Raw genomic sequence first — 27,150 nt, 5'->3', positions numbered from 1 at the left:
CTCTCTGTATGCTGATCACACTAATAAATCATATGAAAAATTATGCTTTTTTCTAAAGGACCGGGCATTTAAAGCTGATTAAAGTTAAGATGTTGCAAGACTTTGGTTCCTGTCCCAAGTTCTCCTCTTTTGGAAGTTACTGAAGCCTGCGACTTATGTTCAGGTCAAGAGAACCAGTTGGGCCCATGTTGATGCCTTTTTTGGGTAAAAATTGTAAGGCTTGAAATGATCATGATCCAAGCCTGTGGTAACCTTGTCCATTTCTAAGTAGGTACATCTCTCTTAGCTTTCCCACCATGTTTGATACTGAAGCTGTGACTGTGCTGCTCGGCATTCAGCCAATCACAAGAGCCCTGTACCTTCCCAAGGGCAGCATTAACATGGCTGTATGTGCTAAATCTAAGAAATTCTGCATTCACACCGCCACTTTACTACTTTCACAATCACTCTAGAAAAAATAAGGGTGCCAATATAAATGCTAAAAAAACATGACCATCTTCTTCCACAACACAGTATTTTAATTGCTAAATGTGTAATTTAGTTTCTCCTTGATTGACATATACAGCTGCACACTTGGCACCATAACCTGATAGTAGAGATACATAATTATAGAGCATGAGTCACCTTTTTTTGTATACTAACTGCCATAACAATGTACTACAAGGATTAGAGTGTCGTATTTATACATGGTGTTTAATTGCGATGCAGATAACCTAGATACACTAAATTCCAGGGCAAAGACACTGTAGTGTAATCCCTTGTTTATCAAGTTTATTTCTAGACTAGCTTGCTGTGATGCTAAGCTGCAATATGAACACAGCCCGACTCTGTAAAGTCACGACTGAAACAGAGACAGAAATGTGCATGCATCATATTTATAAAGCAACACATACCCTTGATTCTGTTTTATATATATATATTTGTGGAGCTCGGAGAACGTGCAGGAGCCTCAATTCCACACCCTCATTTAGCCATAAATATATAGAGAGAAATACATACAGCCTTAAACTATGGTGAATCGGTTGAGACTTTCAATATGCCAATACTCTTTAGGCCTGTCGATGACAAAAATGGCAAATAAGAAATTTAATTTCACTGACTGTTGCAGTAGCGTCACCAAATTTCTGCAAACCATCATCTCGTCTTAATCATCATTATTATTATTATTATTATTATTATTATTATTATTAATAAACGTCAGAAGGATGATCAGTGATTCCTTCATATCGCTCATGTTTAAATTTACAATTCAGGATCAAATGAAACAATAATAAATCACAAATAATTTAAAATAAAGTTTAGAAATGCAGCCGGAAAAAAAGGGTACCCTCACCTGATATGTCATGCCATTGCCAGTCTGAATAATGCCTGATGGGCTCTCAGCACATTCTTCCTGCACTAAATAATTTTTGTGCACACTCGTCGTTTATGCATCTGGCCCCAGATATAACAGATAAACACATTGTTGAGGCAGGACTTTGGTCTCAGAGCTGAACAAGGCTTATGAATATGTAGTGCAGCCAAGAAAACAGAAGAGGAGATTTTCATCACAAAAGGTTGAAACATTCATAATAACTGATGATAGCAGTTCACCTTGCCCAAGATAATAAGCCTTCTTAATCTGCAGTACATTGGCTGTAATCAGCGAGAGAAAAACGTTGGATGAAGGCAACCATGGTAACGGTGCCTCTGAGGCTGGTGTGAGTCAAGAGCAGAACAAACGCCAAGAAATTACTTGGAAAAAAAAAAGAGAATAAATAAGAGATTCACGGAGTGAGGGTGAAATATTGTTGGGAGAATTGTCTTTGCCTTGATATTTTGTTTAGCATTTTGGTTAGAAGAAGCAAACTAAATCCAACATATTAAGCACACCTTGGCCAGTGGTGGAAGAACTATTCAGATCCTTTAATTAAATAAAAGTACTTATACGCCACTGAATAATTACTCCATTATGAGTAAAAATCCTGTATTCTAAACTTACTTCAGAAAAAGTACAAAAGTATCAGCATCAAAATGTACTTAAATTATCAAAGATTATGTGAAAGGGTCCCACTCAGATTGTCATATATGTTCCAAATATATTAATAATCATTTTTGATGCATTTATGCACTGTTGTCAAGGTCATTTTGACTATTACACACCAATACACTTTTACATGGTTTAATTTATAAACATGCGTAATCATTTTTAATTTATCTTTTTTTTTTATGTTAAATCAAGCTTTAGATACTAAAGCTGGCAGCTAAATGAAGTGGAGTAAACAGTACAATATTTGCCTCAAAATGTAGTTAAGTAGAAGTATAGAGTTACATATGTGGAAATACTCAAGTAAAGTATAAGTACCTCAAGTTTGTACTTTGATTTTAAATTCCAAATATTGTACTTTTTAAGATGAAATAATGTGATAAATTTCAAATGATCCTGTATTTTTATATTAAGTTGTTAAAAAATTAGCCTTATATTGACAACAGTAAAATACTGCTTACATAAATGCATCAAAAACAATAAAATACATTTCAAATATATAAAATGCTCTGACTAACGAGTACTTTTACTTTTTATACTTTAAGTTCATTTTTATGCTGATACTTTTGTACTTTTACTGAAGTAAGTTTGGAATGCAGGACTTTTACGTGTAGTGTAGTAATTCTTCTGTGTGGTACATGTATTTTTACATAAGCAAGGGATCTTATTACATGTATTATTATTACATGTCATTTAGCTGACGCTTTTGTCCAAAGCGACTAACAATAAGTGCATTCAACCTGAGGGTATTAGACTTAGACCAGGAATCAAGTAAGTACATAACTTTAAGAGCCAACTGTAATCTCTATAGGAGTGCTATACATTAAAGAAGAAGAGAAAAGAAGAAGAGCATTTTTGAAAATATATATATTATCTTAATATGTTTCCCACAAATGCAGAGCGGTAACCAGGATTTAGCTTTTAGTCGGCAAAACTAAACATATGGTTGCCTAACCCTAACCAAAGTGTTTTTTAAAGTGTTTTTCTGTGGTTTCAATCGCAATCTATTTTTGGGCAGAAAAAAATACGTACATATTCACATGGGTGGCAACTGCTTCATACCGCTGCTTGTAATCAAAGACTTAGTTGCCAATTTCCTCAAATGTTTGCCATTGGCAACTTGACAGCTGTTACTGTTAAGCCCTTTGAACCAACTAACCAGGCTCTTCAGTTTTCACTTTCATTTTACTTCTCTACTGGACCATTATTATAACTGAAGTAAAGTCATTTCGTCAGACAGTTGGTTACAATGAAATGAGAGGTCTGGTATAAACTAAAATGTCCTTTGACCTAACATCTGCCAGCATGTACACATTGGGATTAGGGTGTATGTATTTATGTGAGCTCTGTTTCAAGTGATCTCAGTGCTTGGAATTTATTTGATTTGCTGAAACAAAATAAATGCCGCTGGACAGGCCATTGTGCCTCAGCTGGGATTTAATCGACCCAGATGGAATCGAACAGATTTGCGGGGAAATCAAAATAGAAATCGTAATGGAGCCTGTCAGGTTTGGATCCTGGGACAAGGGGAAGCCTTCAGAGAGGAAGCTAATCACTTTCAGATGACCAGAGTCTAGTCCCAGTGAAGACGTGAATGTGTACTTTGTATTTTGTGTGTATTTAGTGTGTAAATGTGTCCATCTGTGCAGTTGTTTTGACCAAAACAATGACATGATTCTATAATTGGAGAAATGTGTTTGGGATCAGATTGAAACACCAAAGACACCTCATCAACCTATGTTCACTCTAACACTTTAGATATACTCATGTATTTTTTTTTTAAAAGAAGCAGGCTATATGGAAGTGAATGGTGTTTAATGCACAAGGTGACACACTATGACTATTTTCTTGGTTCATATGTGTATTTTGTGTTTCTACTAGAAGCTGGCACATGCTTTAAAAACTTATTTTTTTCCGTCTATGGCTGCTGCAACACTTTTTACCCTGCTGTCCAAGATGCTCCATTTAAGCGCCTGTCTCTTTAAGGCTTCCTCCCAGTCTGCTCTGATTGGTCAGTGTTTCCAGGTCTTCCACATCTGTACCATCCGTCAATGGAGGGATAGGCATAACTGTGACAGAGTATAGCTGCACTTTCTTCCATGAAATGTCACCAAAAATAGCTTCTAAAAACAGGAAAGAAATAACAACATTGGCAACCAAGATTACCGGTTTTCGATTCATTTGCATGTAGTTACATCAGTGGAGTGACTGTAACAGCACAGTAGCGTCAGTTTCTGCCATGAAAAGACACAAATAAGCGCTTATAAACCAAAAACTACACAATCAAACATGTTTTAACCAGGAATGTGATCTTAAATTGAGGAGAAATTAACAACACAAGCAACAAAGTTCCAGGTTTTCCTGGTGTTAGCATGTAGCTACAGGTAGCAGTGTATGTAATGTAAACACTATTTTACTCATACTGATTACTTTTACAAGCATTTTTGAAATGTTTGCCATGTTTCATATGAACATCTGCCGTCATAACGTATGACAGACAGTAAAGAAGAGGCTAACAGGTCCCCTTTAAGCTTTTATCTGGCCTCGAAAACAAGGTGCCCTTGTGATATCTCCGAAGTGCCAAGCATCGTTTTCCCTGCTGCCATTTGTCACCTTTCTTTCCACGATCATCGTCCAAAACTTAAAAAAATCTGGCTCTAAACCAGAGACTCTATTTGATCCCTCAAAAGCGCCACATATGTGGCTCCTATTGCACATGGCATCTCAGATACTCAAACTGTCGGGCTTCTCTCTGTGTATCAATATCTTTGCGCTCTCTAGCCTTTTAGCCCCTCCTCCTTCACACTCATATACTCGTGCCATTATCTTGGGTGGGACTCCTTAAAAGCTCATCAATGCAGATTTTCCCCAGGAGCCCATTCTCTTCTTCTTTTTTCTACTTGATAAGCGAAAGCCCTTCCCGCTCCTTTTTGGGACAGACACACAACCCCCCCTCCCCTCCTGCTGCCTCCTTTCTCATGACAGATGACTTCACTCACTCATTCTCGACAGAGCCCTGGATAGGCCCCCTAGGCATGCATGCTTAGGGCAAATCCCCAAGCACACACATGCACACACATACATGCACACAATTGGTGCTGCTGACCTTGTATAGAGGTTGCAGCTTCACTAAAGCCCCCAAAAGCCTCCTAATCCTGTTCCACCGGGGCAAGGAATCAACTGAACCCTCCCTCGTCTATTCAGTACCGTGCCATTGTCTGACTGAGAGCTGCTCAAGACTAAAAAAAGGCATACATAAAAATTCAATTGAATGGTTAAGATCAACAACTACATGCAGGCCTCTCTAAAAGTTATTGTACGAGGTGGGCCAGGCTGTTTGTGTTGGCAATGTAGTGTCCTTAATTAACGTCTTTTTAACCGCAGCACATTAGTTGTCACTCTGGTATGTCTTCCCAGCAAAACAGGATGCCAGTTTTTCAGTTATATCCTGGAAGTCCTCCTTTATCAACATCCCAGTCACTTTCCAGAAACTGGTTTTACTGGATTGAGTTTCTGTTCCTGAAGGTTGCAACTTGTTTGAATAGGTAAACCCAAAACAGTTAGAGGGATTTTCTGCAGGTGTACGTTTTAGTTTGGGTGTGTTCTTATGTTCACAAAGCCAAGAAATTCCTCCATAATGTTTTTCTCACGGTCACAAATACTATTAAAAGCCAATATTAAGAGGTCAGCCATTGACCCTGCAGAACAGTATCAGTCTGGTATGTGTTCCTCTATTTAATCAGAGCTTTCCTCCTGAGATTGAGTAGCTGGAGCTGTTCAAAGACCTCTTAATTTTACTGGGACAATTTCAGCCATGCACTTAATCACGTCTGTATTGTTTTTGTGCCTGAAAAAAAACCAATTCAGGCTTTGTCTCGTTATTCGAAAGTTTCAAGGACTTGAACTCTAAAATTTTCAAAGTGGAATATAATCACCATTGCTGCATGTTCATTGCATGCAATTTTAAAAAGCACTGGGGCATTGCCAAATGTATAAGCTAAGCTGCTGAAAGTTTTCTGTGAGTGCCCATGATTCATTTTCTGACGCAATTCAGAGGACAAAAGACAAGACTGCACCTGTCTGTGTGTGAGTCACAGTTTTATGTGAGCAAGTAGTCTGAGAGGAAGATTTGGCTCAAAAGTAATAATGAAGTGTTTACACCCCAAATACCAAAAGATGAAAAGATTGTTTGCTGTCTGAATAGCTCAAGTCGATGGTTCCCTACCTCCTTTTTTTTGTCTGACTTGCAGACATTTGGCCACAACCCCAGATTAACCCAAATTTCCCTTCAACATTCATGGTTCAAATGTGTTCATTAGAATATCATTAACAGGGAAAGGGACTGTACATTTCAGTGAGAACATTAATATAGCAGTAAACAACTTTTTAGCATGTTAAGATATAGTGGAGGAATGAAGTCCCTTTGTGTGTGTTTTAATCCGAGCTTCTTTGTTCTTTTTTTTACCACTAACGACAAATTGTTGTTGCAAAGCTATAGCGCGAATGAAAGTAATATAGGCTTGTGGCTGGGGCTAATTACCCATGTTTTTATGACAAGTTATTAACAATGTTGGTTGGATTTGAACCATGTGGCAGAAGAAGCCTTTAGCCACTATTTTAACTAGCTTAACCTCTAGATATTTCAGCTATTTCTATGTTTAATACTAGTTTTATAACTTCAACTGCTGAGTCTATATGTGATTATATATTATTAATCAAACTGTCATTTGTTTTCCTGCACACAATCCTTCCACATTCTCCCTGGTGTACAGGAAACACTTTTGTGGATGATATAGAAAGTGTGGACAGGTTGGACAGCCACGTCTCTGCTGTTTGTGTTATGAGAGCCGCTCTTTATCCACAGTCATGCTGTGAATGTTGGTGTATACACACAAACACATGTTCATCATAGGACAAGGCAGATAAACATGGTGTATTGTATTTTTTAAGCTGTGTAATGTCACCGTGTGAGTCGGTGCTTTTCATATTTGTCAGGTGTTTTATGTGTGAAATTCTATCCGAGACTCCTTTGAGACTAAACCACGGAAGAGATCATACATATTTATTTTGCTCACGTCTTTTCTTTCATTGTTTTGTCTTCTTTTATCTTTTGTACATCTTTTTTCTTTTCCACAATAGGTAGAAACTTCCTTGTAATGTTGCTATTCTCCTCACGGCTTGTTTTGACTGCTGCGGCACTCAAACTGTGAACCGCGGGAAGCCACAATAGCAGGAATAGAAATTATCTCTCGTAGCCTAAAGTCGGCTAACTTTGCCTTGAAGACGATAAGGCTGCTAATAATAAGAGCCTCATGCTTGGTTGTGAACACTCTTGACTGAGGAAGTAATTAAGTTCAAGCAGTTTATCAGTGGCGGGCCGGAGATGTGCTGTCTTTGTGTGATAAAGAGGAGCTGGTGAGGTATGCCCTCCTCTCTCAAGTGTCCACCCCACCCTATTTTTCATCCTCTCCTCCTCTGTTGCACTTGCCTGCTCCATCCACTTCCCATAGGGGAAGCCCAGAGCAGATCTAGGCTAAGAGCCACACAACTCAGCCATCATGTCACTCATCTCTCAGCCTGTCCCTCCCCGCTCTCCTCAAATGTCCAATCAGGCTAATTTTAGCCCGTGTTGGAGGGGCCGTGTTAAATTTGGCAGCGTGTCCCTAAGCGTGCCATGATGCAGATCCGTTTGTACCGACCGTGTGCACGCAAAAACACACGTTCCCTTTCTGTTTTGCAGCGAGGTTCCCATGTGGCTTCTATTTACAGTGAGCAGAATTAGCATAGGAAGGGCTATTTTGCGAGAGAGACATGCGATACAGGTTTCAGAATGCCTTTCCCTTTCAATGGTCGGAAAAAAAAGCTGCTTTTAGCATCCAGACGCATAACTTAAAATGTTAACAGTGTGCAGAGGTAGAATACAGCACATCAAGTCACTGCTGCTGAGACAGTTTGTTATGTAAACAGCTCAGAGACGTGGCAGCTCATTACAGCTGTCCCCCCCCCCCCAACTGTATGTACACGTTTAGAAGGTAAATGAACTCCATTAAAGAGGTTTTTTTTAATTAAATCTATTGGATTTAATCGCTTAAAATAATGTCTACATTTTCACACCTTTTGCTTTCAATTGTGGTAAGAAAGAGTTGTAGGATAAGTAAGAAAATGTGGTTTTATATCACAGTACTCCGAGCTAAACGCAGAGTGGGAGGCTTTTTGTCTTTCAGTGGCTCTATGTGCGTCTCTTATCCTTCAGCATTACATAAAGCTGTTACGTCCCTTTCACTGTGATGTAGCAACTGGCCTGCAGCTACAGCATGCCCCTACTTAAAGTGCTGATATGTTTCTAAGTATGTAAACATTGACGTATTTGTTCATGTTGTCGAGCCAGAGTACAGAGAGTGCATTAAAATGAATACGTTATAAAGCAGAGAAGCCGCAAGGCACCGTTTGTTCACAGTGACAGGTATGATGAATGAACAGCGCACAGAGAGTGAATGTAAAACGAAGCAGTGTTGTAGATGGGAATATGCAGAATACTAAGTGGGAAGGTAAATTTAATTTGGTTGTGTGGACACATGGAAAGACAGTAAATGGAGCTATTTGTGACTGTTTTACCACAGACATTGTGTGTTGGTTCAGATTGAATTTTTCTCTTCACAACACCACAAACAAGTGATTATATAACATTTTTTCTGTGTGTTTTTTTGTACAGACAGCGAGATGGTCCCCCTGGACTGCCTGCGTCCTCGTTCTTTTGCTGCCGCCCACCGGGCCTCCATTCAGCGAAACGGTGATGACCCTCGCCTCTCTATCAGCCTGTGTGACCTGAGCCTGCAGCAGCAGGAGCCGCATCTGGAGGAAGACGATGAGGAAGAGGAGCGGCTGCAGCGCCTAAGCTCCGCCTCCTGCCATGTGCCCCAAAACTCTCAGAACTCGCAGCAGTGCTCGCTGCTGCCCAGCCATTTGGACACTGATCTGCATTTTCACTCAGTGCACGGCGTCCATGTGACCGCGCTGGACAAGCACACGGTGGCGCGGCTGGATCACCGCGGGGACGATAGGACCCTGGTGTTCTCCAGCCGGCCGATGCGCTGCTCAGAGACTGTGTTTGTGAAGGTGAAGGCAGGCGTCACGCGCCCTGGGTCACTCTCATATGGTGTAACGTCATGTGACCCAGCCACACTGAGGCCCAGTGACCTCCCGTCCAACCCAGAGTCCCTGGTTGACCGTAAGGAATTCTGGGCCGTGTGTCGGGTGGCGGTGCCGCTCCACAGTGGAGATATCCTGGGCTTTGTGGTAAACGCAGAAGGAGAGGTCATGATGAGCCATAACGGCATCAGTGCAGGGATGCAGCTGTGTGTCGACAACTCCAGACCGCTCTGGATGTTCTACGGTCTGCACGGCACCATCACACAACTCAGGATTTTAGGTACGCTCATGCCACATATATCCCTTTTTTTTCCAACATGAAACTGGTTCTGTTACAGTTTGCATTTGAAACATTTCGGCCAAATATAAATTGGTTCAGAACCTGAAAAGTTCTTATCATTAATAGCCAGCTTGTTTTCTGGTTAACTTTAATAACGGAACAAAGGTTTGCAGGTAATGCCACCTTGCTACTACGGTTTATGTTGAGTATTTTCCCTCCGATGACACCTCTTGTGGCCAAAATGAGTATTACAACAACAGAAAAATGATCCAGACACTCTTTGTAACTCTCTTAGGGCTCCATAAATACCAGATCTGTTATCAAAAGAAAAGCAAAAAGTACATACAGATTAACAGTCTTTAGCATTAGTTTGAATATTAAATCAAATCATGGTTCAGGGTTATGTTCCCATTTGCATTCGATTAGAATTACAACATTCTTGTGAAATAAAAATTGGTTCAGAACCTGAAAAGTTCTCATGATTAATAGTTGGGCCATGCTTTCTTTTTGGTTAACTTTAATAACAAAGCAAAAGCTTGTGTTATCAATGCAACCTTGCTACTACGGTTTACTTTGCATTTTATCTCAGATAACACCTCTTGTGGCCAAAATGAGTATTACAGCAACAAACAAGAGAAAAACAGAAAAATGATCCAGAATAAACAAAAAAACGGTCACCTGCAAAAACTTTTTCCCCAGTTGTTTAAGTCATAAATAAAAGATTAAGAATAATTTAGATCTGAGTTCAAATGGATCACCTGATTTGTTTTACTCACTCTCTCTTGGTATCAAAAGAAAAAATTACCTCCACAGATCAACAGTTTCTTTTTAGCATCAGTTTGAATATTCAATCAAATCATGGTTCAGGGAATTCACTCCATAGATCCTCAGACAATGTCATTTGTAACTTTCCATTCAGAAGTTGATGCAGTCTGTGATCCTTGAATGACCTTTGGAGGCTGAATTCCCACTCAGCCGAGTCATGAAATAGTTTCCCCTCCTTTTCTGTCTGAGCTGCTCTCTCAACTCTTATCAACTCATATATCTCTTGGAAATTTACATTCTACCCCCTCACAGTTTGCATATGAATGTTAACGTTGTATCTTCAGTTGAACAGAATTTCTGTCAGTGCTCTTTGATTTCTGCAGATTTCACACAAAGATACCGCAAAGTTACCTGGAATTAATCACGTCTGGTGCTGAGATTCTGGCTCGCTGGATGTGGGACTGCATGCACGGTTTAGGACTGTTTCACTCAAAATGAGCAGAATAAAAACATATAATGGCAAACAGGTTCAGGGGTTGCTGAATGGTGGTTTAATGACAACCGTAAATGAAGCCGTACCTGTTTGAGGCTGAAAAATATGCTTTTGATGATTTGTGGAACAACACAATTTGCTTGTTTCCGTCACAGGTTTGATTGTATCTAAGTGAAGATCTTCAAAGTATTTTATCGTTCATGACATATTCTATGTATTTGGTAGCATTTTTTATCTAGTCCGGAGAATTTAAAAAGTCCACCAAAAGTTTATTTTCTCAGGCATTTAACTCACAGGGCACATCTTCAGCGGAGAGGTGAATGAGCTTCACCACATTTTGAGCAAATCCAATTTAAGTTTGAAATATTTAGTATGCCTCGCTTGGTTTTTAAGAGTCCTGCACTTAAAGGATTTTGAATTCTCTATTTTTTATCAGATGGAGCTCTGGTATTGCTTGGACTTAGTGTATAATGTATTATGATGTGACTGTGAAACAAACTGTGAGTCAGTGAGCAAAGCACGACTGTGAGCGCTTTTGATTTTACAGTCGCCATAAATAAAGACATCCTAATCAACAATCAAGGTAGTTGATTGCTGAGTTGATAATGACTGACCCAGCAGGTTAGCCTTCCTTTTTTATTTTAATTTTATTTTTTTTACAGGAAATGGAATTCATTTCTGGATTACAGTTCTCCTCTCTTTCATGTAGTCAGTCAGACCAGGGCTGAGGAGGTTATTTCTGTCTTGCGTGGGCTCCCAGCAGCCAGCGTTATGTATCAGGAGGGGGCCTGTGATAGCTCCTTATGATGCCCTCCATATGTATTATTAAAATGTAATTGCGTGGCGGTTTGAGATGCTGGGTTTTCCACCTACAGCTCGTTCCCTGAGCGCTGGTCCTCCAGTCGTCCCTTCCTCTTTTTTTCCTTGTGCATTTTCTTACCCCCCCACCAACCCCCCTCTGATTCTTTGGGGTATGAGCGTTCTTCGAGTCATTACCCACTCCAGCTGTGGGGAGTGCATTTGTGACGTCTCTGCTCACCCACTCGCTGCAGCCGCATGCCACGAGTTGCCATGGAAACATCTAGCCACTGAGGCAAGTGACAGTTTGTCATGGCTGGGTGTTGTCAAGCCTGTGAAGTGGAACAGATGGGAGTCTGTTGCGCTCACATGGTCATTTTGTCTGTGTAAGCTTTATAATGCCATGAGATATGTAGAATCAATAATGACCTTCAGGTGTCGTGTATTTCCTCACCACAGGTGTCCTTATGCAAGTGCTCGGCTGTAAATTTAAAGCTGCTATAATCAATATGTTTATATGAACATTGCATGAAATGACTGTGTGCATGTGAAAGGGGTCGTTCTTTGTGATAAACCTACAGAGAATCATCACCTGACTCTGCAGCTGCCTCATAAAGAAAATAGAACAGGGATAGAAGAGACATTGCACTGTTTCGTTAGTGTCATGTGGCTGATACATGACAAAAATGGCAGCCGAAATGAGTTTCCGAGCTCAGACATCCTAAAGGGACCTCTGATTATAGCTACTTCTCCTTCGTGTTGAAAGGAGCAAGTTAAGAGTGGTTCAGGCATCTGATGAGGATGGCTCCAGTTAGAGGTGCTCTGAGCACAAAAACTAGTCAGCGGCCCCAGGGTCGGTCCAAGACATGCTGGGGAGATTATATAATTAATCTGTCCTGAGAAAGCCTCAGGGTCTCCCAGGAGGAGCTGGAAAACGTTGTTAGGGAGAGGGACATCTCGAATACCTCGCTTAGCCTGCTGCCACCACGACCCGGCCCTGAACAAGCAGATGACAATGGATGGATGGATAACAAAATGACAACTGTTGCTTGTAGTTATGGTGGAAACATCCGACAGTGGAACTGTAAAATTTGTCGGCAGCTCAGGGGACGGACAGCTGGCTAGTTAGTTAGCTGCCACGGTACACATAAAAATGGCCACCGGTCTGACTGTCCTGTTATGTCGATTTGAACAGGAATGATTGCCCAGTCAACGTTATTTCAGCTCTGCGGAGCGTTTGTGCATCTTTCTAGTCATTACCTTTACTTTTCGGCACCTAACTAAATACTTCTGAGTTGGTAGAGAACAACCCAGAACTATAATACTCTACTTACATGTACTAGGTAGACTCAAACACAACTCTAAAATGCTAACAAAGCTGTTAGATGTGCAAATAAGCAATTGTTTGCAAACAAGTTTGGGAAATCAGTTTAAAAGGATATGGTAGTATTGTGTTAACAGTGGCAAAAAAAAAAGCAGGTATAAAACCTGACTTCTTTCAGACACTAACAATAGCCCGGCAGGGTGTGGCAGGAATCTCATTATTTGATAAGCAAGTGTTGAAAGGCACCACATGCCTAACCACAAATAAGTCTCCTGCACTGCCTGCATAACTTAAGACATTCACATACTCATTCCTGGTCACAGCCAGCAGTAAATTTATTATACAAGAGTAGATGAAAGGTGCGCTTGATGAAAGGATACATGAATAGACATGAAGGTTACCCATTCTGCCTTATTAGAGTTGACCAAGACATTTGTTAACAGCCGGGCTGCCACGTGGACGCACTATGTAAGTAATGGAAGGGTGTATAAGTGCTACAGTATGCATACTTGACTCTGTATCCACTCTAAAATATGATAATATAAAAGAATAAATAAATAAACGATTCTCAAAGAAGCGTGTCTCAGCAAAGTGGTACAAACACATTGATCCCAGCGCTAAACTTTAAACCACACAATTTATGGAAAGGTTTTTGTGTGGATTACCAGAGGTCCTGTTTTCATGCAGACTTTGCTACATCTGATGCTTTTTTAGTAGCAACTTTTCATTGCATGACTGAAAAACTACTATGGTTTGTTTACGTAGGCTGAAACTGAGACTGTAGTGGTTGAAGTGGTCCAAAGAAAAGGCATGAGTTCAGAGCAATGGATCAGAGCATGAAACTGCAGTTATGCAACAAACTGTATACATATTTCTGCTAACAACAGACCACATAAATGTGTCCTTTCATTATTTAGTTATTTCAGCAATTTCTCACCATATGCGGTTCCTTTTTTAGCCGTTTCTCCTCTCCACAGTGCCATTGTAGGAAAATTCGGACAAGCACATTGCGGGATACTATGTAAACGACCAATATTAGATAATTGGACACATGGAGGGACGGTGGTGCCAAGCGAGCGGCCAGCCAGACAGTGTAGCAATATTTCTGCCATGGTCAGTTGAAGGACAATGTGTAAACAACAATGGTGTGTGCCTGCCAGGCAGACTGGATCAGAATTTGTCTGTGGAATCGGGGTTGGTATTCGGGTCTGTGAGGAGAGATGAGCTGCCAATATGAGAAGTGATGCCAGAGCTGGTGGTTATGGGGTGCGGATGGGGACGGATCACACGGGACGGACAACAGATAGTCTGTGAAAGCATTTTGTACCCTACCCAGAGGGATCATGGGCTCATGAAGGAGGAAGGAAGGGAGGGGAGTGGGCTCTTGACTCACTCACACACACCCACACACAGACGCTGTGGACTCACAAGTCATCTGCTTGGTGATAGAAGAGATTCAATGTGTGTGTGTGTGTGTGTGTGTGTGTGTGTGTGTGTGACAGACTGACACAGTAAGAGAGATGCAACAAGACATCCACTCTCTAATCTAATTATCAGCTCTGACTAACTTCTCAGAGTGTGATGATGGAAATATTTGATTCCCGGTTATGAAAGCGTTATATTTGGCTCTTTTGCACTTTAGATGATTGGCATGATAAGGTTATCAAAAGTATTGATACTTTGACACTTTGTCGTTATATGTTGAAAACAATACGATCTCCGTTAATCATGCATTCAATATTATCTATAATAGTATAAAACAAAAATAGATCTACAATCAGGTTTTCAACCCAAGGCTGCACAATTAATAAAATAACAGGAAAGAAAGTATACTGGTCTTCATTACTGTGTGAAGGTTAATGAGAAAATAAAAATAGTAAACTATCCTTTTTTAACCATTTTATACGAGCACTGGATCTAAATAAATTCTGGGATCATGACAACCATATTGTATGTTATTAAATCTTTGGTGTGACCCAAATGTCTCTTCTGTACCTTCAGGTTCATCTCCGCAACCAGACCTTCGAGGCCCCTCAGTCCCCAGCTCCCCTTCCTGTACGCCCAACACTCCGACAATGCTTTGCAGCGGAAACTCCGAGCCCAACCTCAACACACCATTTAACATCAACCTCAATTCAAGCCTCAACTCCAGCTACTACACAGTCTTTTCCTCCTCCACAGGTTTGTTAACAGTGTTACTCTCTTTCTTTCCTTCTCATGGGTATTTCCTGCCCAGATGTTTGTAATTTTTTTCCCCTGCCATTTTGTATTGTTTATGAATTCGATTAAAATGCAGACATGAAGCAGAGCAATAAAACAGCCGGCAGCACACAAACACTGCACAACAGCACCAATAAGACATCGATTTACAATACGCATGTTAGCGCATGAAGCAAATATTTACCTTGGTGATGTGAAGCAGTGATCTCCGACATCTCTGCTGTCCCAAGCTGCAGACAGCATGACAGGAAAACTGGAAGAAAAGCACAAGGAGCATCATTAGCAGAGAAAAACAGTGGGAAGGGTACTGACAACTTCAAGGTCAACTATGCAGGATTTTCCTAAAAGCAATGTATAGACAAAGTGATAACCTCAGGGGCTGGAAAGTGAAGCCAATGTGGAAGCCCCAAAAAACTGCGATTCCTTGACTTGCCACTTGAGGCAGGCTCTAAAGTGGACTAAATTATCATAGATCTCCATGTTAAAATGCCCAACTTTAGAGCAGAAATAAACATGTTTACAGCTTGGTAGAAAAAAAAACATTTTTGTCTCTTTAACTAATTTCCCCGTTCTTGAAAACTGTGAGGCTGATTTTTATGACTTTTTGTATAACTCACCAGTTTAAATTTTGGATTAGCTGACAGTCAGGACATGCCAAGATGGTGACATCTGGAGAAACACACTTTCAGCTTCATTTCAGCTCTTCAGAAACCCATAGGTGACACATCACATCCATATTTTATACAGTCTATGGTACAAACTCAAACAGAAATAGTCCCTCTCAATCACCACTTATGCTCCACTGTATGTGTGTGGCTGTGGCTGTATCCGCAGAGATACTGTTCTCTGCCTATATTTCTATTCCTCTTATTTTGCTGTGTTCAAGACTTCTGGCCGTGACCCTTTGGGCATGAAGCTACGAAAATAGTGGACACAGCGCTGAAAAAAAGCAAATACAGTGAGGCAAAACATCAAGTGTACAAAGGTCATTACTGGAGTTTAATTTCACTTTTTGTTGAACCAGAGAGGAGTTAAGCAACAATTCCTGCATATAAAGTCTCAAATGAAGGGTGTGTTGGAAATACGAGTCACAGAAATTGCTGTATTCATTTTTAATTCACAACATTAACCACATGCTCCACATTTGAATTGTTGACCACAGTTGACACTTGCAGTTGGACGCATAGGGATACCCTGTGTGTTGAAAAGTTTGCAAAGTAGTCCTGATCAAGCGTCCGTATGTGACGAGTTGCCTTGGATAGTTTTGTTATTCTCCTTTGTTTTTTCGTCTCACACACCTCTAATGTTTTTCCTCTCTTCACCTCAGGTACAACCCCAAGCTCTCCATTCTCAAGCCAGCCAGAGTCCCCTACCTTCCCTCCCTGCTCGGGCTCATGGAGTGACGAATGCACCATTTGCTACGAGAACGTAGTGGACACCGTCCTCTACGCCTGCGGACACATGTGTCTCTGCTACACTTGTGGCCTCAAACTCAAAAAGATGGCCAATGCATGCTGCCCCATCTGCAGGAGGACAATCAAAGACATCATCAAGACCTACCGGAGCACGTAGGCTTATGTTGTAGACAATGTGTCGCATCGTCAGGTTCAAGAGGTCATCGAAGCCATGTAAGACTTTGTAAAGGTGAATGCAGCACAAGTTAAAGCCCCACTTTGTGTGTGCAATCTGGCTCAGGTACTTTAAACTCCATCATTAAAACATTTTATCTGTTTTGTCTAATGTACATCCCTGGAAAGCGTACAGCTCCTAACTGTATCATTTCAGTAAGAGTCCAGCAATGAGATTCATCATACAGTGTGATCAACGGAAATAAAGTATGTGCTGCTGCAGGAGCTACAGATAGGACCATGACCTACTATTGTCCCGCAACTCTGATTTGTGCATCTGTTGAAGAGAAAGAGTAATCTGAAGAGGCATCTGTCCTACTTCCTGCAGAGGAGCCCTTCATTCTGCTGGTGATAGCATCGCTGCTAGCAAGTTTTACAAGGAGTAAAATTGTCCAGAGCTGCGGAAGAAAGGATGAGAATAAATATGTGGTTTCACCAGCTGCTCCACCACTGCTTGTCGGAGTGCATTGGGTCAAAAAGTGTTGTTTCAGAGTAAGAATCAATTCTCTGCTAAATCTGAGAGAAAATCAACACAAGCTTTATTTGACATCTCCTGATGTTTCCAGAGGCCAGTGAGGAACGAATAAAAATATTTTTGGGGGGTGAAAACTTTGCAGTATATCTGAAATAAGCCATTTTCAATGCATAGAAAAAGACTCCTCTTGCAATAAACAATGAAATGCCAAAACCTAAAGGGTAAAGAATAAATAAATGAAGCGTTTTGTTGGGTTTCTCACTACCTGCTGTGCTTCTGTGAATTTTAGTCAGGGCGGGATTGTGCGAAGGGTAAAAAAGTGTGACTGTTGTCACCATAGAAGGTCACAGTTACTGTGAATGAGGATGTAAATCAATTGAGAGGGAGCAAGGGAGGAGGGAGAGGAGAGAGGATGTTGTATGTTTGGGACGAAGACAGGGGAGGAAGGTGCACTTTTTGCTGCGTGTCTGCACATCGTTTCAGTGCAAAGCAAGTCACTCAGGCACACCCCATACATCACAAGTTTGTATGAAAGCCTGTAAAATGTGGGACTTGCATGAGTTGCCTGTCCTACTTCTCAGCGGCCGCAGTAAGCCGACTGGATGCTGTGATTGGACAAAAGTCGTCCAAATAAACATTAGTGGGCAGCAAAGTATTTTTAAAATGCTGAACGAGCACATAAGGATGACGAATCAACCCCTTCATCATCGCAAGAAACATTAAATCCCATTATAATTCACAGATGGCTTCGCTTACTTCAGGTTACACACTCTTCTTTCATATGTACATTAAAATAAAACATGAATATTTGCTTTCAGTGATGGCGTACTTCGGCACACTGTGGAGAAAAAAAATCACAGTGACAAGGATGTAGCTTGTTATTGTGGGACATTGTGAGACTTTTCATTTGCATATCAGTTTCTGAGTGCTGCTCTCCGTCTGTAAAAGCAAACTCCAAGGACATTTTCACTCGACTAATCTCATGCAATATGTACTGCTTTGAATTGTTAAGAAATACAAGCTATTTTCAGGTGTTATTCTGGCCTCGCTGAAACATTACTCAGTAATTTGTAAAGTAGTAAGTGCTGATTTATTTTTGTTTTCAAGGTGTTGGAGCTCGTCATTTTGCCGCTGTGGAGGGAAAATTAGCAGTTGTGTTGTGCAACGTTTTGAGTCACAGTTAAGTTTTCTTGTGTGCCTTTAAAAAGAGAAGTCTGGACAAACTTTTGGTCTTTCAGGCTCCTCACTGTGAAAACCACAAGGTTCATATTCATCTTAAAGTCCCTCATACAGTATGTGGTTGTGATATCTCTGATATGAGCAGATTTAACCACACAACCTACCAATACAAACATTTCAGTGTGCTTAATATCAGTGTGTGAATTTATTCACTGCTTAAGATGACATGTTTAAGTATCGCCTTGTCCCCTCGGCCACTGCATTTTATAATACTGGAATTTTGTTGTGCTTGAGACGCTCAGCCTTTTACATTTCTACCTGTCTTTGTTTTTCTTCCTGACCAAATATGACCTAGCAGAAATATCACATTTGTGAAACATTTTTTGATAGAAAAATGGTATTGATGAGTGTAATATTAACTGTACATTATGAGGTTTATTTATTTTGTCAATGCTACTCTAAAGAAGTATCACTGTTTGTTTCATATGTATGGCTATAGTGTCCAAAAAGTAAGAATAGTGTTTATTTTATTGTTTCATAGTTTAAGATTATAGAAAACCTTATTCACCCTGAAAGGCTCTGTGGATCTGTCAGCTGATATTCACTTAAAGGAACAGTTTGACATTTTGGGAAATAAGTTAGAGAGAGTTAGATGACAAAATCAAGCATATTGTACCAAACTACAATTTCGATGTACTTGAATTTCCAAATGATATTACTTTATAGTTCTACTCCACAAGATAAATATTGTAATTTTTACTTTCCTCTAGACACACAAATGCATCAGTAATAGGTAGGAGAATTGTATATAATATAGAGCTGGCCTATATGTCAATATATATCATATATAGCAATATAAAATGTCTCCATCATATATAGTTTTTCCTATTTTTTTCTTGTAATGCCAAGAATATTTACATCATTTGGTCAAAGATTTCATTTCCAACCCTTGCACAAGGGAGCGAACCATAGCACTGTTTTTGCCTGTTATGTTAATTTTGCACTAGGGATCTTAATACAACCTTGATTTTAAAAACAGAATGTGATCATTTGCTAATCTTTTTTGACACATATTCAATTGAAAACTGCACAACGACAGTATATTTTATTATCAACAGAATCTGCACCAAACACCACACAGACAAAGTTAGTGACCAGCTGAATATATTTCAGCATTTAGCAGAAAATTTTTTTTTTGACCAAAAACAGAGCTCAAATATGATGCCAAAGCCAGCAGGTGCTTCAATTAGCATGAAGCTAAAAACAGCTAACTGACTTTTCTGACCAAGTCTGGTGCAAAACCCCAGCCATTCATTTCTCCGTAGAGGAGGCGGGGTTCACGATCCTCCAGAGCCGTTTATTGGGCGCTACGAATGTCTATCAAAAGCGTCTGTACGTAGCTCTTAGCCAATTGTATCAGTTATACCAGATGACACATGTAGAGCGACAGAAATTTATGTTTACATAGCAAGACTAGCCCATCTCTACTTTGAGACTAAAATGCTTCTCCAGTTCTCGCTTTCTGCAAGATTATTTATTTTTACTCCACTGATTTTATGGGCAATAGACAAGCTGCTGCGGGATCACCGGCGTTACAGCAGTGAGCAGTAGCGGAGCTAGTTGGTAGATTAGGCATTTGCCAAATCCTGTCGGAAGCAGGCTAGCTGTTTTTGTATTTAAGCTAAGCTAACTGGATGCTAGCTCTGGCCACATACTGGGTAAGCATGAGAGTCACAGCGGTCTTTTTATCTAACTCTTTAGCTGAGACAAATAAGCGTAGTTCCCAAAATGTCAAACATTTCCTCAAATGCCATATACTAAATAATAATATTAAAAGGGAATAAAATGTGTAAAGTTGGTATTGGTTACCTATTTGTTAATAAAATGATGTTTGTACTACTTGTGCATATTTAAATTCTATCTTATTTTGTAGTGAAACAGGCGTAAATTGTTCACGTGATCATAATTCTAACAGCCTGGTTTTCAAATGTGACCAATTCTTAGCAGTTTGAACGTAACAAAACCAGCAAGTAAGCGAATATGGGCATTTTTGGACAAGAAAATCAGCTCCTAACTTGGGTTTCCTGGGCTTTGGGATTTCTACCTGTTGTTAAAAACATTCTTAATGATGGTTTAATTATGTTCAGTTCATTAAATAAAGTTTAAGTCTGAATTGCTGGCTGGATTTCTTATTTTAGGATTGCTACACCTTTTTTTTAAGTCAAATTCAAGTACATTAGACACATGTACAAGCTCTCTAACCACATTACAGCTGTAGTCAATTAAATATGTACAAAAGATTCTCAGAAAACCAACAAGACCCAGCATTCGTGATATGCACGCTCTTAAGGCTGTGCAATTGGTTGAAAAAGGTGTGTTTAAAAAAATAGCAGTGTCTGCCATTGACTTTACAAACTCAAAACTATTTTGTACAAACTTTTTTGTTTCTAGGATTTAGCCACCTTGTGAATCACTAAACTAATATTTAGTTGTATGACCACAGTTTTTTATAACTGCTTCACATCTGTGTAGCATGGAGTCAACCAACTTGAGGCACCTTTCAGCTGTTATTCTCTAACAACATTCCACAATTCATTTACATTTCTTGGTTTTGCTTCAGAAACAGCATTTTTGATGTCACCCAACAAGTTCTCAATTGGATTAAGGTCCGGGGATTGGGCTGGCCACTCCATAACATCAATGTTGTTGGTTTGGAACCAAGATTTTGCTTGTTTACTAGTGTTTTTGGGTCATTGTCTTGTTGAAACACCCATTTCAAGGGGATGTCCTCTTCAGCATGAGGCAACACGAACTCTTCAAGTATTTTGACATATGCAAACTGATCCATGATCCCTGGTATGCAATAAATAGGCCCACTGTGTGCTGTGGCTTTAATTCAGAGTTTGGGGCTCGTCTCACAAACTGTCTGCGGCCCTTGGACCCAAAAAGAACAATTTTACTCTCATCAGTCCACAAAATGTTCCTCCATTTCTCCTTAGGCCAGTTGATGTGTTCCCCGGCAAACCTCTTCTGCGTATGCCTTTTTTTTAACAGAGGGACTTTGCGGGGGATTCTTGTAAATAGATTAGCTTCTCACAGACGTCTTCTAATTGTCACAGCACTTACAGGTAACTCCAGACTGTCTTTGATCATTCTGGAGCTGATCATTGGCTGAGCCTTTGCCATTCTTCGATTGATTTTGATGGTTGTCTTCTGTTTTCTGCCACGTGTCTCTGGTTTTGCTCTCCATTTTAAAGCATTGGAGATCATTTTAGCTGAACAGCCTATAATTGTTTGCACCTCTTTATAAGTTTTCCCCTCTCCAATCAACTTTTTAATCAAAGTATGCTGTTCTTCTGAACAATGTCTTGAACGACCCATTTTCCTCAGGCTTTCAAAGAGAAATGCATGTGCAACAAGTGCTGGCTTCATCCTTAAATAGGGGCCACCTGATTCACACCTGTTTTTTCACAAAATTGATGACCTCACTGATTGAATGCCACACTGCTATTTTTTTACACACCCCTTTCAACTAATTGCCCAATTGCACAGCCTTAAGAGCGTGCATATCACTAATGCTGGGTCTTGTTGGTTTTCTGAGAATCTACTGCACCTACTGGTACCTTGTTTGCCATGTAGCATATGCTAAAAACCTGGATTAATCTGGTTAGTCACATTGGACTGCTATTATTTTGAACACTACTGTATATACAGAACATAAAGTATATACAGTACAGTGATTATTTTACCTGATAATCATAAATGAGATGCTAAAAAACACAAATTATGTTCTGTGACAGTATTCTGCAAAACAAATTAAAGGAACACAAAAGTTTAGAAATGTGTCATCTATTAGACTTGACACCCTTTATGCCCTATTTTAATTTATAGCAATTTCACTGACTTTATTTAAAATCCAAGCACTTTTAAGTTTTAACCCTGTTATTTATTACATGAAATAAAAAGTAAATTTTGAGCCTGTACAGCCATTCTTTATGTACAAAAGAAATAATATTCGCTACAGTGGTTCATGCATTGGGCTCGAACTGCAATAAAAAGTTAAAACTGACCATTTCCATTTCACAGATACAGTCCTTATGATGTTAACGCGCAGCAGGAAGCAAGTTAATCTGGCACAGAAGATTGGGAGTGAGAGAGCATTAGTGCCATTACCTTTTCCCAAAGCATACATTATACAAATGGTTGTTGATGTAATGTCTTGTGCGAGAAAATTCAAATTAGACAACAGTTAGAGAACAAAAAGACAGCCATCTTTCTGATGCCTAACGCAATCACTCACCATAGTAGTATACTTGACTAACACCCGGCATATACTATATGAATAACAAAGGCAAGGGCTTTTAGTAAACAGCTATAACTCACGGAGAAAGTGTTTAGAGTTGTGGTATGTAGACCTGGCCAGAGTGAACATCATTTGTTATTTACTACCCTGCGGGCCTGGCGCTAATGCAGCACTGTTTTATGCTGCACTCCAACAGGCACAAATACAACCCATGACGTGCAGACATGAAACAGGCTGCAGTGGCTGCCGTTCATGGCCAAGTGTTCTCAGAGGTGAGAGGGAAACACAAAGCCAGGATCTGTGACAGTGACATGAATACAGTATATCTCACTGGTGTCTGTGTACACACAGACTTTCCACTCAGACCTCTCAGTGAACCTGGCTGCAGGCCTTCTGAAGGCTTAAGGGCTTGGCAGACTTGTTTGAGCTATGTTTTGGTATCTCAAACAGACAGCTGTTTGGTCAAACACACACGCCGTCTATTAAGGTATCAAATTTGTATTCCAAAAAAGCACAACACGATCGATTTTGAATTTTAACGAGACATCAGACAGTCAGAGTTTGAGTTTGTTCCTCTGTTGTGGTTAAGGCTTTAAGCTTTTGGTGTTCAGTGTGATGTAAAATCTTTTTCTCAGTGAGATTTGCAGCGCTGAGGGACAGGCATTTGAGGAGAAGTGCAATTATATTTTAAAAAGTACAACTTTGTTCACAGTGCAAAATATCAAGCGAGTGATCTCACCCCTGCATTATCTAATTTCTGTGTTGATAAATAGAGAGGTGAAGGTTACTGTGATGCTTTGCTCACTGTGCAGTGAGAGACTGAGTGCTGCTGCCCTCCAGAGGCCAGACACAGCTCCAGCACCTTCTGCACAGAAACCCTCAAAGACAAACCAAGTCCAGGAAAGACAAAATTATAAAAAGTTGATACCAGATTGTCACAGATGTGGGCAATCTGCAGCCAGTTTCTCTCACATTCTTTGGTTTGGATTTACATTTTTAACAAATTCTCAGACATTAATGGGGTTCAGTTCAGGCCAGATGCAGTCAGAGGAATATTTAGTGCTACCTCCCCAACACTACAGCACTACTCACTCCTACAGAAAGATGTGATAGCATCTCCCACGCTACTCACTAGGCACTTGATAGAACTTGAACCTCTGAACCTCAATCATTTTTCAGGGCATGTTTTTGCTCCTGTCACATTTTACTTATTGTGACCTTGTTTTCACTGCAATATACAGTCCTGCACCTCTATAGATGTATATCAACAGATAATATCAAAATTATTTTCCCTTCAAAACAACAGCAATGAGATAGGATGCAATTCTAAACCATCCATTCGTTACACAATTGTATTTCTACATTTTATAAATGATAAAGAAAATAGACTGGGAAGAGGTTACTTCAAAAGTAGGGAAAAAATATGTAAAATCTTTAAGACATAGGAACAGGCTTTTTTGTATTCCTATTTCAAACTTATTTTCTGTTCAATTATAATAACTAGAGCCCAAGAGATATTGGATTTTCAAAGCTGATACCAATTTTGGAGGGGAAATTACAGAAATTACAGGTTACCAATATGGCAGCTGATATAATGAATTTTTAAGCTTAAATTAAAAAAGACCTTCTGTATGTGGATTTTGCACTGATGTGACTATGTAAAAGGTACCTAGAAGGCTGCTTTCTTAAACCATATTCAACATTATTACACATTATTATACAATACATAGTTTGTTCATTGTGTCACCATCTTTGGACAAATGGTCCCACACCTAACTGCTCATTCACTGTCACTTTTCAGTCACTCTAGGTAAAAGAGGAAAGAACATGTGTTCGGCTAAACAAACTATTTGATGATGTCACCATTTCTAAATCAATTTGCATTACATGTTCTGCAAAAAAAGTTTTCGTATCAGTGCATATTGGTCAACATGTAAGCCAAAAGAGGTATATCTATCTAAGCCCCCCTCAAGATCAAGGTCAAGAATGAACTTCTACACTCAATAAACATGACATTCTGAGTTTGCACAACTTTTCACACAATGACTGACACACCAGCTTCACATCCGAACGTATAAGTCTCTTGGGGCGTTTTTTATCTCACCTGCATCATCTTGCATTTCCTTCTCCTTTCCTTTTAACTCCTGTGATTTATCATTTGCAATAAACACATTCTCTACACATGAGCTCAACAAAGCAAGCAAATACAGACACACAGCCAGCAGACAAACATAGTATAAAGATGATCAACGTGCACCCATAACTTCGTTCCAAGCCAGTGAGTGTACTATGAGATCCCAGTGGAGGAAACAGCCAGCGGGATGGACATATTTCACATAAAATTCCTGTAGGCTGTAAATCTTATTATATTTCAAGCACCAGATCCAATATATCACAAATATGTAGTGTCTGACACTGGAAAACTGCATCAGTGTTTTGATTTGGTGTTTCTCTGATTATAGCTGAAGGCGACAATATTATAGGCTACAGCTCCACAGTGGTAACTTAAAGTTTTGCTTTGTCAGTTGATGCTAAATTAAGCAGCTCAGCGACCACAGAATGAAAGCCATCGAAACCAAAGTCAAATTTGCAGCAGGTTCTCCTGCAGCAGAAGCTGCCAGAGGAGGCCAATCAAAGTGAATTTCACCACTATCTGGCTCAGTGTTATTATGAGTCAGAAATGAAAGGGATGTCAGGCAACCAAGTGTGATCTAATTTATCTGCATAACAACATCCAGCTGGTGAAACACTTCAGCTGAATTGTGCAGATGTGGCTATAAGCACGTTCAATACTGAAATCTTCTACTTATTCCAAATCATAAAGCTTTTAATGCAACACAACTGAGAGGCTTAACATTACCAGTGATTATAGCCTGTGATAAGTTTTCACTTTATTGTTTATTATACGCCACATTAATTTGCAATTAATTCAGCAGATGATTACTCCCTTCTCACATGTTAGAAAGTAATGCCACGCAAACTGCCACATGTGGAGCATTAAAGTAAAATTAAATTGCCTTTTTTGTGTCTGCTGCAGCACAAACATCTGTTCTGTAAATCACTTATCCCGTCTTCTCTTTTGAGAAGAAAAAAATCAAAAAGAGACATTTAAATGTTTTGGTTTAATGATGGCTGCACAAGAGCCACAGTTCATGATATCAGCTTTGATGTTTCATGTTCTCCTCTAACTAACAAACGGACACACATCTTGTCCTGCCGCCAAACAAACATTTAGCAGGGTAACGTGCTCTGCCAGCATCAGTTTGCATGCTAGTAAGCTAATTAGCTGGCATCAGTCACTTGGATCCGGTTAAATGTTGGTGTGGTGCTGACTCTTCATCACCACAAACAGCGCCCTGTCAGGTGTTCATCACTTTCAGGCTGTTTGTTTGTCGATCCTTTGGCATATTAGCAGCCTGACAGCTGCTGTCAATCAAACAGATACTGACACGCCTCTCCAGAATAAGAGCATTTTTGACATTTCATTTTAAAGGAATATTTCACGCACAAAAACGACCATTTGTATATAAATTGCTGACTTTGTTTTGGTTAAATTCCTCAAGAAAACTTCCACTGTGAACATAAAATCCAAAAGCGAAAAAAAAAATCTTAATACATTGAATTAAATGGGGGCCTTATTCAATAAAAACAACTATATCAAAACACGTGTTTATGAACTCTATGTGACAATATATGACTCACAGTAATATATATATATACTAATTTTAAGTTGTTGGGGGGTTTTTTGCTTTGCAGCAGACAGTAGAGAGGTGAAAAATGATGACCTGCAATGTTAGACATTTTTCCACTATCGCACTGAACTTCATCAAATCATGTTTGACTTAGTGTCTCTTTATGACTCACAAGAAATCATAAATTAGAAAGAGAAGCAGCCACTATCCTAAATTATAACTGGCTATCTGCTTGTTCTTATGTGCAACTTTTTATGAAGGGAAAATGGATCAAAATGATGTTGGTTTATTAATTTTTAAAATGGCTTATGTCTTTCTTTACAAATTTATTTTTTTTCAGTTTTAGGTATTTTAATGGGACTAAACATTTAAGATATATTTACTTATTACTGAATTAAATATTATCAGCTCTCCATATAATCTTAGGATTCTTAAGCAAGCTCAAACTTAATCTTTAACTGGATATGTATAATATGTTAATGTAAAGTATTGGGTAAACAGTTGAAATAATTTAATTTTGTTTAATTAGATTAAAATTAAGGGATTACTTGAAACATCCAGGTTCTTCCACTAGTTGTAGAAATGCAAACTTAACCAGAGCAACATTACTAATTTAACTATATTAAAACCTGTTTTTATTCCTTATTCTGATCCTTATTTATAGGAACTTATGTGGAACATGTCGGATGGTGTTAGTGAAGGGGATTTGAGTTCATTTGACTTTTTGTCAGAAAGGGTTGGGAAATAGTTACTAGAGAACCAAGCATGAATGGGCAAACGGTAACTATACATTTAAATAAAATAAAATAAGAAAGTAC

General features: G+C 39.5%; 1 protein-coding gene across 1 annotated transcript in view; it reads left to right on the top strand.

The window, feature by feature from the left end:
* Window positions 1-20,510, top strand: part of neurl1ab (neuralized E3 ubiquitin protein ligase 1Ab) — a 38,559-nt gene extending 18,049 nt beyond the window's left edge. Inside the window, exons 4-6 of the mRNA XM_059359466.1 lie at window positions 8,739-9,455; window positions 14,837-15,016; window positions 16,383-20,510. Coding sequence (XP_059215449.1) covers window positions 8,739-9,455; window positions 14,837-15,016; window positions 16,383-16,627 — 1,142 coding nt within the window. The 3' untranslated portion in view covers window positions 16,628-20,510. The remainder of the gene's footprint in view (window positions 1-8,738; window positions 9,456-14,836; window positions 15,017-16,382) is intronic.
* Window positions 20,511-27,150: the final 6,640 nt, after the last annotated feature.

The sequence above is a fragment of the Centropristis striata genome, chromosome 20 (assembly GCF_030273125.1).
Source record: "Centropristis striata isolate RG_2023a ecotype Rhode Island chromosome 20, C.striata_1.0, whole genome shotgun sequence".
In the NCBI taxonomy this organism is placed as follows: Eukaryota; Metazoa; Chordata; class Actinopteri; order Perciformes; family Serranidae; genus Centropristis; species Centropristis striata.
Note: the sequence above shows the minus strand (reverse complement) of the source record. Positions and strands in the feature narration are given on the sequence as shown.